This window comes from Nycticebus coucang, chromosome 7 (assembly GCF_027406575.1).
Source record: "Nycticebus coucang isolate mNycCou1 chromosome 7, mNycCou1.pri, whole genome shotgun sequence".
NCBI classification, from domain to species: Eukaryota; Metazoa; Chordata; class Mammalia; order Primates; family Lorisidae; genus Nycticebus; species Nycticebus coucang.
This window is the reverse complement of record NC_069786.1, coordinates 122,166,640-122,179,448: the sequence shown is the minus strand read 5'-3', so window position 1 is coordinate 122,179,448 and position 12,809 is coordinate 122,166,640. Positions and strand designations below refer to the sequence as shown.

General features: G+C 41.2%; 1 protein-coding gene across 2 annotated transcripts in view; it reads left to right on the top strand.

The window, feature by feature from the left end:
• The first annotated feature begins 498 nt into the window (after positions 1–498).
• Positions 499–12,809, top strand: part of DOCK10 (dedicator of cytokinesis 10) — a 277,597-nt gene continuing 265,286 nt past the window's right edge. For both annotated transcript variants that reach the window (XM_053597597.1, XM_053597595.1), the window contains exon 1: positions 499–721. In XM_053597597.1, coding sequence (XP_053453572.1) covers positions 599–721 — 123 coding nt within the window. In that variant the 5' untranslated portion in view covers positions 499–598. The remainder of the gene's footprint in view (positions 722–12,809) is intronic.

Below are 12,809 nucleotides of genomic sequence, written 5' to 3'. Positions count from 1 at the left end.
TTGGTAAGACTCTGACCCCTTTCCAAAGGGGCAAGAACTGGAAGGGAGGAAGCTCGGCCCCACCCACTTGCCAGACCCAGAAAATAGGGGCTTTAACCCTCCAGTGCAGCCGGCGCTCCCACTCTAGGAACAACCTCCAAGTGGGGAAGACGGCCTTGGACAGGCCCCGCCCGGAGCCCCTGGGTTGCCCCAGCGCCCTCCCCCTTCGCCTGCCGTTCCCCGGGGCTGCGGGGACAGCCCCAGCCGACCGGCCAGCTGAGTCCGGGTGGGCAGCGCGGCCGGAGCCGCCCCACTCTGCTCCCGCGGCTCCAGCTGCAGATGCGCCGCCGCCGGGCCGCGGCCGCCCGCGGAGTTGGCCAGGCGCGCTCCGAGGAGCGCAGCGTTTGGAAAGTCGTAGGGAAGCTTCTGCGGAGGGAAAGGGGTGGGAAGAGTGGGGGTGCAAGAAAGAAAAACCCGCCTCTTGCGAGTTGAGCGAGGAAGAGGGGGGGAAAGGCTCTGAGTTCCGCTTCCTGAACGGCGGGTGGGTAGAGAAGGTTGGCGCGGGCAAGACCGGCGGGACGCGCGCTCCGGGCCCGCGGCGCTCTCGGCGCGACCGACGATGGCCAGCGAGCGGACTCGCAGGTTCACCCGGAGCCTGTTGAGACCTGGGCAGGCGGCCGAGCTCCGGCACAGCGCCGCGTCCGCCGCCGCAGTGGCCGTCAGCAGCCGTCAGCAGCAGCGGGTGAGTCTGGCGCGTCCTCCGCGCCCCCCCACGCGCGCGGGGCGGCCAGGGGGCCCAAGACCTGCCTCCCTGAATGCCCGACGCGCTCCTACCCCTGCAGCTCGCCAGTCCCTTCCCCCGCACTCCCTTGCACTGCCTCTGCGGGCGCCTCTGGTGCCACCTCTGCCAGGCAGCGCCACCGACGCGTAAGGATTGGGGGGCGCGGGACCCTCAGCTCAGCAGCTGTATGGGCAGCGACAGCGCAGCGTGGGAGAGGACTTGCCCGGGCGTTGGGAGGTGGGAGTGGACGGGAAGGCACCCACTAGTCACATTGGCGCTAGGTAAAGCGAGCGCCAGGGGACCGGGGTGGGGTGGGGTCTCATCCGAGGGTAGGGCGCTCAGGCAAAGCTGTGATCCGTGGTTCTCGCCCTAGCTAGAGCCGGGCCCTCCACCCACCTTGACTCTCGCGCACAACCCTCCACCACTGCATAAAATCCCACAAGCCACTTTTCACTCTTTCAGAAAGGCCTGAGGGAGAGCGTGGGGGGAGATGTGGGTCCTTAAGTGCACGGCGGTTTCTGGTATTTTTCTAAGATGTTTCGCGGGGTTCTCCCTCCAGCAACGCTCCGCTGGTTACTTCCTTGTTGAAATGGCTTCGAAGTGCTGGGTGATTTCCGCGGGAAGTCCCAGGGGCAACTGTCAGCCTGATGCCCGAATCAAATCCGTACCTCTCCAGATGTTCCTAAATTCCAGTAGGTGTCACACTCCAGGGTAGACATAGCAAGAGACAAAAAAAAAAAAAAATTCAACTGTACTGGGAAGGAAGCTAGTGGGAGCCGCAGCCTGGCAGCGAGACCCAGGCTCTGCTAGTCGCGCTCTCGGCCTGCCTTGGCTGGACCGGAATCCGCGTTGTGTGTTTCATTTTATTTTTTGCCAGTTAAATATCATTAGGAATTAAACAGCTCTCTTTAAGAATGTCAAAGAAAGTGTTACCCTTGCCAGTCACCCATGGGGAGAGAGCCAAAAGCTGCTCGGAGCCAGTTCCCACAGCCAGGACTATTCTCTAAAGCCAGAGTTCGAAAAGTTGAACAGAACGGAAGCAAATTGGCTGGCAGAGGGAACAGTGTGGGATGCCCACCGGGATGGGGTGGAGGGGACGGATTCGGTGGCCAGGCTGCCTGCTCTCTCACCATTTACTGGAGTTACCCAGAGGTGATTCAACTGTTAGCCCATAACCGTGCCAAGGGCAGCCCGCGGTTCACCTCTCAGCAGGCACATTTTCAGGGCAAAAAGGACAAACTGTCAAAAGGAACATTAAAAAAAAAAAAAAAAGGTTCAATTTAAGTAAAAGTAGAGATAATAGGAAAAGCTTCAGACATGAACAGAAAATACTTTTTACCTTCAATTGGTCATTCAGCGTTGTGGGTTGGTCATTTTCTGCCACTGGCTGGCTTTGCAGTAACTTTATTTTGCAATCGATTCGTTCCACGGAATTGCAGTAAGGATCTAATAGAGAAATACAGCACTTCGTTGGACTAAACAGCTTAAAATGTTGTCTGTGGTTTGTGTTTTGTTTTTAAGCAGCTTCTCCTAGAATTTTTGTAGCACTGGAATTTCTTATAAAGGAAAGGGAGAGATACTGCTTGCTTCAAAATTATGTCAGATTTGAAATCCTGGGGGAGCTTGTCAAAACGAATAAACTCAATGTCTTAAAAAGAGGTGGGGGTGGGGAGATCACCCAACAAAGGTGTTCCTGCCTCCCCTTCACTTCAGCACCTTGGCCAACACTCGAAACTAGCTTTTGCCAAGACATTTCATGGGATCTTACACATCTAGTCAGGCAGTTTTGGCAGCGATTTTGGCACCAAGAAGACATGTGCTTTCCATTCAATTCTATCAATTAACTCTTGAAGGGAAAAAGGAAGGTGATGTACTGTCTGAGTTGGCACCCAAACTCCGTGAGATTCTGTGGGGCAGAGTATCAACCAGAAACCCTATAATTTTATTTGGTTGAGGAGACTAAGGTTACATTATCCAACCCTTAAGACTCTTTATATTTGTTACTTCAAGTTCTCAAAGGCTGGTTTTCAGGGGAGAAAAAGAACAGGATAAGGGTGAAAAGATTATGGGTAGCCCACTTCCAGTATGGACTGAACCCGTATATGTGTGTTGGAGCAAATTACCATCGATTGAAAGATATAGTTCAGAGACACCAGAAGTCCCGCTGAGAAAAACATATCTCACGATTAGATTTGTATAGTTCCTTTTTTGAAATCCCTGTTTGGGGTCCCAACTCCTCCTGAAGGTTAGAGAAAGATCTTTGTAGGGTCTGAACACTGCTCTATAATAGGTATAGATATGGTTGCCAGGTTAACAAGGTAGTTTTGGACTCTGAGAATGGAATAAGTATACACACACACACACGCATATGATAGGAAGCCTTCAAAATGTGTTTGAATATGAAGAATAGAGACCAGGGAGATGCTGAATAAAAGCAATGACCAAGAGAGAGAAATTTGGGGGAATTGTTGAGAAGAGTAGAGATGTATGCCAAAGCAGATTTGAATTCAGTTTTAACCTAAGTCACTGCAGTAAGATTATATGCAGACTCCTGGTCAGTGCCCTCCTTATTCTGCATACTTTCCAAGAACAATTATGAGCAACAGCTATACATTTCCAAGAGAGAAATATTTGCTCCTTAGTTAGCCTAAAATTTCCTCCATAGAAAATCAATGAATGGCAACTCATGCTAAGACCAATTCACAGGATCAGGTCAAGTTTAAATAATTTCCTGAAACCTCCTCCTTTCCAGTTGTTCCCTAAAGCAAATTCCTCTGGTATCAAATCTCAGCTCCAACATGACTAAAAAGATTTCTCTCACGTCAGGACTGGAGTGTTTTATTATGTTGCTTGAATATCCATAACATGTGGTAAAGCCACTAATTAGAATTTTTTAAAAGAAGCTTATCTTTTAAAATGGATGAAGGGTATCTGTGCTCTGGCATGAATTAACTCATTTAGATGGCTTTCTACTATGCTATAAGCTAAAAACGTAGGATTTGTGTACTTTTCTGCATATATATTTGATACCACTTGAAAACAAAAAAAATTTTTTTTTGAAAGTATAGATTAACTTTCTGCAAACACCACACCAGATTAGTCACCTTAGGAGAAATGGAGATTTTTTTATGGAATGTTTTTAGGTAGGTTGGAGCAATAGGAGAGTGGGATAAGCCGGGAGAGTGAGACCATCTTAGGGTCAGATGTTGGGAAGGCAGTCCAAAGGCAGGTGCAAGTTCACTAAAGAGCAGACTATCATTTGGTCAGTTTTACCTAAAGCCTTTGATCTATTTCCTAGACTGGAACATACCACTTTATTTAGATGCACATTTAATGCATTTGAGATATTTACCCCATTGTTACACAAAATCTCCTCTGCAACTCATTTTTTCAATTGTACCTAATTCTAGTTCTTTCTTTTAAAGAGAAAGTATCCTGCCAGAAGGATTATATTTAACCAGTATGCTTTCTCCCTCAGGCCACCACTGCCCTCTGCCCCCAGAAAGAGTAAGGAGTAAAGAAAGGAAAATATTTATTTCAGTAAATTCCATTTCCTTGCTTTGCTAACTCTTCTGTTTCCCAATAACAGACGTTTGATATTTTAGAGAGCTTTGCATAAGAAGCAGAACTTTTGAGCTATCAAAGAGCTTTAATTGAGAAATAATGAATAGGTAAACATGTTTAGATAAGCATGAGGAGTTCCTAGAAGGAAGAATTTCCTCCCCTCTGACCCTCGTGGCAATTAGATAGTTGAGAATATGAGGAGTTTTTAAAAATTGAGTGAGATATACTGGGTTTCCTAAGAGTCAAATGCTTGATATAAGTGAAGCTCTTGTTTAACTGTTGGTGTCCAGAGTTTGAACCAAGACACAAAGTAAAGACCTGTCTCTTTGGCATTCACAACACTTGTTCTTTCATCTGTATGTGTATTTGTGTTTGACAGGGTTCTTTACAAGAAGAGTGTTTATTTATGCTTTAGCAGAAATCACACATTGATGTGTTTATATTTTCATGTGAGGAAAGACCCTTGACCTCTTTGTCTCGCGAGAAGTCAACATGAACTTCGGTTACAAGATCAAATTTGAATGTTATTGATTGTGTCAGCTAATGTTTTCCATTACAAAAGGGCTCTGAAGAAGTAACTTTGAAAACAAAGAGTAGCAACAGTGGGTTCTAGGAAACTTCCAGAAGGATCCAAAAAATGAAAGAATTAGTCAACATGTTCCATTTCTCCACAACCAGATTCTCGAAGGCCTGACATACAAAAAGAGAGCAGAAATAAATGTAATTACAATAAACCATTTATTGAGAACATTCAGAGTACCTGGCACAGTGTTAAGTGTTTTATTTAATTCACGGAGCAATCCTATGAGGAAGTTATTATGGTTGCAAAACGTAGACAAGGCCACAGAGATGCACAGAGTTAAATACCCTGCTCTAAGTTAAGTAAGCACCCTGGGATCTCTTTTGCATCCTGAATAGTAACTACCCTGTTTTCCCGAAAATAAGACAGTGTCTTATTTTAAGGTGTGCTCCCAAAGACACGCTAGGTCTTATTTTCAGGGGACGTCTTATCTTTCCTGTAAGTAGGTCTTATTTTCGGAGGATGTCTTATTTTCGGGAAAATAGGGTAGCAGAGGGTTACCTTCTAGTTTTCCTAGCTACTTCCAGATTAGTGGATGTGAGGAGTTGGCGTTGGTCAGTGTTGCCTTCTGATGGAGCTGAGATGGAGCTCTACCTAAAGAACAAGAAGCTTGTTCTTCCCCTAAGGTCTCAGAGTACCTGTCAGCATTCACTCCAGGGTTCCTCTGCGGTTAGTAGCAACAGCAGAGGCTATTCCAAGTACCTTTAATGCTAGTAGGCCCTCCTAAGGCAACTGGAATCTCAAGCATAAAGTCCTTAAAATATGGACTCCCTCAGCCATCCCCACTTCATCCATCTGTCAAAACTTTAAGCACATTGTGACAAGGAATGAGGTTAATACTTATCTGTTCCACCTTTAGGAGTCTCTGCTTTTCCATTTTCAATGGCTCATCCCACTGTCCGAAATTCCTGTGCATTGTGTGTCTTGGAGTGAGTTTTTCTAAACCCCTCCTTTATAAAGTTAATAAAAAGCAATAAGGTGGGTAGAACTGTAGAAAGGGCCTGAACTCTGCCAACGTATAGGCATAGCTCAAAGATGCACATGACCAGTCATTGTTCCCTAGCTTGCTTTCTTCTAATTGCTTACCACTCAGGAGTCACATAACTGATGCTCATCAAGATTCTTAGTTTTCCTCATTGCTCCCAGAGATAACATCAGCCGTGCGAAGCTTAAGTCTGGTCTAGATATCTTCTGGACCTTGCATTCCAGGGACCAACTGACACAACCCGACCAGCAGCCATACCAAGGAACCACATCAGCTGGTCTTGCAACATGGGGACTGACTCAACACGAGATGAAATGTTTGCTTCTCAACCCACTAAACTATCTTTAAAAACCCTGGTTCACAAACTCTCAAGGAGACAGATTTGACAAATTCCTCCCATCTCCTCACTTGGCAACTGGGATATTAAATTCTTTTTCTGCTATAATCCCTACTGTCTCAGTCCATTGGCTTCCTCCTGAGCAGCAGCCAATGAGCCTTGTTGGGTGGTAATATGGCAATATTTCCCTTTCACTAGGTTGTGGTGGGATTCTTTTTTCACATTCTTATTTGAAGGAGGGATTCTAAGCATTTTACAAAGATGCATGTAAGGCGACAACAACATGTAGTAAGGAGTAAAAACCAATACTAGCAAAAAAAAAAAAAAAGAGGCAATATTAGGAAAACAAGATGTAGACAGATGTAGATCAGTGGAGTAAGATCAGTAAGTAAAATGCATCATCCTCAAGTCTTATAGTCTTACTGAAGATGTTTCCTACTGACTGAGTGAAAGAAAAAAAATACCATCAGCCACGAGATTTAAGTAGTCCATCATAAAAGAAAATAATTTTCTCTAAACACACTAAGCTTCACCTTGTACTTAGACTCAAGAGGCACGACAATTCTTTTTCCTGTGGTTTTTCATAACAGAGCTTGATGCAGCAATAGTCTCTTACTGTTCAGAGTGTGGTCCAAGCACCAGCAGCATTAGTGTCACTGAGGAGCTGGCTAGAAATGTTGACTCCTAGACCTCATGCCTGGCATATGAATAGTGCATGTTAATAAGACCCTCTAGTGATTTGTAAGCACATTAAAATTTTGAGGAACACAAAAATAGCCTACCTTTTTGGCTACATTTTTGCAGTATCTCATCAGACAAAGGCAGTTGTGTTTGGGTCCCATACCATGTGATTTATTCTGCAACTCTTTGAAAGTTGCACTTAAAGCAGAGGTTATACCAGCTGAGAATGCAAATGGGATTTGGTTCATTGTTAAATGACCTTAGAGAAGTCTGTTCCTTATTTCTGTCATATTTTCTCCTCCACCTAGCCCTTTTATTGTAGTGTGTACTTAAATTAAGCTTCCAGGTTAAGAAAAACTTACATATCATGTATTGAGTAATTGTGATCTAAATCATCAAAAGTTCTTACCCTGGGTTTAGGTTGAGAGTTCATACCCTAAAGTTATGTTTCAGGTCGAAATCAATGTTATTCCCCACCCTGGAGAGAATTTTGAAACAGAACCAGCCCAACCCATAAAGAACGTGTATTATGAACAGAATGTTTGAGTTTTCCCATAATTCATATGTTTGTAGCTTTAACCACCAATGTGATGGTATTTGAAAATGGGACTTGGAAGAAATAATTAAGGGTGTATGAGATCATCCTGAAATGAGACCTTCAGATGGTATCAGTGGCTTTAAAAGAAGAGGAAGAAAGAGATATTTCTCTCTCTCCGCCATGTGAGGACACAGCAACAAGGCAGGAGCCCAACTATGGAGGCACCACGATCTCAGCCTTACAGCCTCCAGAACTGTGAGAAATAAATTTCAGTTGTTAAAGCCACAAAGGCTATGGTATGCTGTCATGGCAGCCCAGCTGACTAATACAGCATGCAATAAGATGCTTTATGAGATCTGTGTTGCTATCATATTGAAACCCTTGGGAATTTGAACATAATTGGTTATATCAAAGAACCCAATAACTGTCATCATAAAGGCACAAAGATGATTCTCTGTCTCATAGTTATTGAATGCCAGGAAAAGATGATTTCTCTTGTACATATTTGAATGTCCTAAAAAATGGGATTCGGTGGAGGTAAAAGCCTTGATTTTCCCATATGCTGTAATCTGCTACATGACCTCATTGATTGGCTGGCCTTAACCACCATCTGTGGATACTTTTTCCTTGACTCCAAGTTGGAACTTCATATGCACTTTTAACAAGCTGGCAATATGGGACTCTAGTGAATGGGTGTTGGACCAGATACATCAGGGCCCAGAGCCGGTGGGCATGGAGACCAGAATCTCAAACCTGCCTCTGTGATACTTGGTGAAGTCACTTGTCTCTTTGGAACCTCAATTTCCTGCTCTGTGAAATTAGGGGATCTGATGATCGGGTTCTGGGCATGTGACATTTCTTTGCTCCAGAATTCTCACAGCTTGTCCTCCTCATCACTCAGGCTCTCAAAGGTCACCTTCTCAGGAAGGCCACGTTGGGTCACTCAGTGGAAGTATCCTCCCTCAGCCCCCCATGCCTCAACACTCTCTATCTCATTATTCTGCTTTTTTTCTTCATAGTCCTCAACACCACCTAAAGTGATTTTCTTAATGATTTAATTTCTTGTTTGTCTTCAACCATATTCCTTTTGAATGTGTCATTAAGAGCAGGGAACTTGTTGGTCTTGCTATTTTTATACTATATTTGATATGAAGATAAGATGGGGAGGAGTCTCCCTTCTCACTATAAATGAGGTAGGCACTTAAGGAAGGTTAGGAGAGTGGGTTGGACGTGCTGGTGAGAGGTAATAATTGAAGGATGACTTAGACATGCCCAGGTTATCAATATCTGATAATGATGTTCCTTGAGTCACTTGGACATCACTGGAAAAGTGATCACACAGAAAGATATTGGTCACGTTCTCTATGGCTGGTACTGTACTGGTACAATCTCTTTAATCCTTACAATGAGCCTATGGCAAAGCCTTTTTATTCACATCATATAGATGAGAAAGAGCTACTTAGAGATTGGGAACTTCCTCAGACCAAATGACTTGTCAGTGGTGGATCTAGAGTCACAAGCAGGCAGTCGGACCCCTCAGCTTGTTCCCTCAACTACTCTGTAACTGCTGTCCACTTCCCCTAGGCAGGAAGGGCCTTGTTAAACAGGCAGTTAGCATTCATGAGAGAGAGCAGTGAGAGAAAAGGAACCCTCAGAGTAGCAGTCATAGGAAGAGTTTCTACAAAGGGGTTTCTTTACAAAAGAAGAGCTGCAACTACTTTTGCACCACTGAACAATTTTTCATTTATGTCACCCTAGGAATCTGAGATACTGGCAGCAGTATCAACTTTAAACACCATTTTAGTGCTCAGTCATTTCCCAAGGACAGGTCTGGCAAGGAATGGGTTAAGCTTTGCAAACAAAGGGTCCTTAAACTCTGAAAGGAACATCATTCCATTCTCGTTCTACTATAAAAATACATTTCCCTCATGATAAGCATAGGGTTGCAACACTGGATCTGTTATATCATCTCTTGTAGTGTTGATTTTAATGTTCGTGTTTACAAATCAGGTTATTTTTCCCCTGCTTCTTATCTTTCTCAGCAGTGTTAGTAGTCTGGAAATAAATGCTTGTGTTTGTTGGACTCAATGTGTTGACCTGCATTTAATGATGTAGAAATAATAAAATGTAATGGATGTGACTGAGTTAGTGGCAATAGGGAAAAACATTTGCCTTTGAAAATGTGAATATTTTGCAATTGGATTCAAGTGGAAATGTCTGCCAGGGAGATTATTAGAATTAATGGATCCATATCATCAAAAGCTCCTATAATTTCTGCTGCTTGGCGAAAATACTTGGCTTTTTCTAATTCAATTTCAGCATACCTTCTTTTCTGACATGTAGAATTTGAGAAGCTGGGCTCTTTAATTCAAATTAAATACCAACATGGCGGAATTTAACAATAGAATCTGGAGGGGAGTCTATTTGAAAAGATGACACCATTTATGATTAGCACAATGAGCTTCTTGTTCTTATAATTATTTTAGTAATTACCAATTTAAATGACTAATTAAGGCTGTCAAAATGACCAGTGACTTCTGGCCTTTGGAATCAAACATTCTATAAAAAGAACGCAGTCATGAACATTTGACTTGGCAAACAAGCAAACAAAAAACTTAACAAAATTTACTGTTCAATGAAACATGATAATTAAATTATTCTTGAACATCCATTGTTTATTTGATTAGCTCTTAAAAGTCCCTTTGTCACAGCTCTTTAGAATGTGAAATGGAAATTGACTACAGCTGAATAACCTTCACAAAAATGAAAGTGATGTGGGGAGCTCATAACTTTTTTGAAGAAGGAAATGCAAATATGGAGACCTAATGTTTAAGATATTTACTTTCTGCTTTTTGCTTTATTTTCTTATTTAAAAATTAGACATGGAAGTGACATGTCTTCCAACTTCTTCCAATCATATAGATATACATAAATATACACACATAGGTGCATATATCTACATACACATAGATACAGTTGATTCTTGAACAACATGAGTTTGAACTGCGAAGACATACTCAGGTGCAGATTTTTTTTTAACAAAATGCAGATAGAAAACACACTATTCAGCAGTGTGTATATACAGGGCCAACTTATAGACAGCTCCACAGTGCTGCCCACAGGACTTGAGTATGCTGAGTTTGGAAGTTTGGTATACTCAGAGTCTTCCTACAACCAACTCAACAGCCCTCCCCCCACCAGAAGGATGACTGTATACACACATCTGCATATGTATATAATTTTATATTAGGTCGCTTTAAGCTTGATTTGAAGGATCTTGAAATTCATCTTTTTTTTGAAAAATTAATTATTTCTATTGTTCCAGTAGTCATATCAGAGAGTAAAATATTTTAAAAATCAGATAAGGACCTATCTTGTTCCTACATATTATATACGTGTCATATGTGTAAATATACATACAAAAATTTACTAAAAATATTATACAGTTGTTCAAAAGAATGTTTTATTTTCAAGTGAAAAACGTATTCCAAGTTTGCTTTAAAACATAACTCTATGGATAGCTTTAAATATATCCTACAAGCGAAACTGCTACTAATGAAATTTATTGGCCTACCAACATGCAGAGATAAGGTTCTTTCAGGGACTTTCTGAATGCCAACATGGAAGTTTAGTTCATTAACTTCACCTTTTTATTAAAAGCGTTTCTTTAGTACTTCCACCTAGTTTCAGGTCTTACATTTTAAAATATACTTTATATTTTAATTAGTACAAGTACATAATTGCTGTACGTATTTGTAGGGTACATGTGATGTTTTGATAGAGGCATACAATGTGTATTAATAAAATCCTCTAGCATTTATCATTCTTTTTGTCAGGAACATTCCAATTCCACTCTTTTAGTTATTTTAAAGTATACCATAACTTATTGAGATCCCATGATTCCTTGGGATCCCATGATAACTTATTGAGATCTAACTTAAGTCAGATCCCATGATTCCTCCAGTTTTGTTACTGTTGTTGCTCAGGATTGTTGTTTAGCTATCCTGAGTCTTCTGAGTTTCCATATAAATTTTAGGATTATTTTTCCTATTTCTGTGGAAAATGTCACTGGTATTGTGATGGGGATTGTATTGAATCTGTAGGTTGTTTGGGGTAGTATGGACATTTTCACAATATTGTTTCTTCCAGTCTGTGATCATGGAATATCTTTCCATATATTGTGTCCTCTTCAACCTCTTTCATCAATGTTTTATACTTTTAATTATAAACATCTTTCACTTCTTTGGTTAAGCTTATTCCTAGATATTTTATCTTATTTGCAGCTATTGTAAATGGTAATACTTACTTGGTTTCTTTTTCAGATTATTTGCTATTGACATATAGAGATGCTACTAATTTGTACATTCACTTTGGATCTTGCAACTTTACTACATTTATCATTTCTAATTTTTTTTTTGGTGGAATCTTTAGATTTTTCTAGAAGTAAGATCATATCTTCTGCAAACAAGGATAATTTAACAAGTTACTTTGCAATTTGGATGCGCTTTATCTCTTTCACTTGTCTGATTGCTCTAACTACAACTTTCAGTACTGTGTTGAGTAAGAGTGGATGGAGTAGGGATCCTTGTCTTGTTTTAGATTTGAGAGAAAAGACTTTTGGTTTTTCCCCATTTGGTATGATACCATCTATAGATCTGTCACATACAGCTTTTTCCATGTTGAGGTATTCACTAACTTTAATTTTTTGAAGTCAAAAGCCATTATGTGGCTGTTGTTCAATCAATTTGAAAAAACATATCTTTCAATCATTATGACACAGTGGTTTCCCATGGAGTTGTAACCTTGGCCAAACCTTTAAGCTTCTTTGAGTTTCAGTTTTCCTATCTTTAAAACAGGGGAGTTGTTTTTTTTTTTAATTTTTTCTTATTTCAAGTTAATGTGAAATACAAATTTTAAGTTACACTTAAGAAAATAGGCAATTGGTAAACGGTCTGTAAAGCTAGTGAATGATGCCCCATGATCATATCAATGTACACAGCTATGATTTAATAAAAAATATATAAATAAATATAAAAGAAAGAAAGAAAATAGGCTTAGGTGGGACTTAAACAGATATAGGCCATCTACACAAACACATAGCCAATATCATATTGAATGGTGTTAACCTGAAAGCATTTCCATTCAGATTTGGAGCTAGACCAAGATGCCCATTGTCACCACTGCTATTCAGCATAGTTCTGGAAGTCCTAGCCATTAAAACAAAAGAGTTTTCAGTAAGACCTTTACTGATGCCTCAGTCCTAGGGAATCTAGGGAGTTCTTATTCTTTTTAAGAGGTTTTTATGGAGGACTAAAATAAAACATGTTTTCATTTTAATAACTGTATTATTTATTAAGATATCTT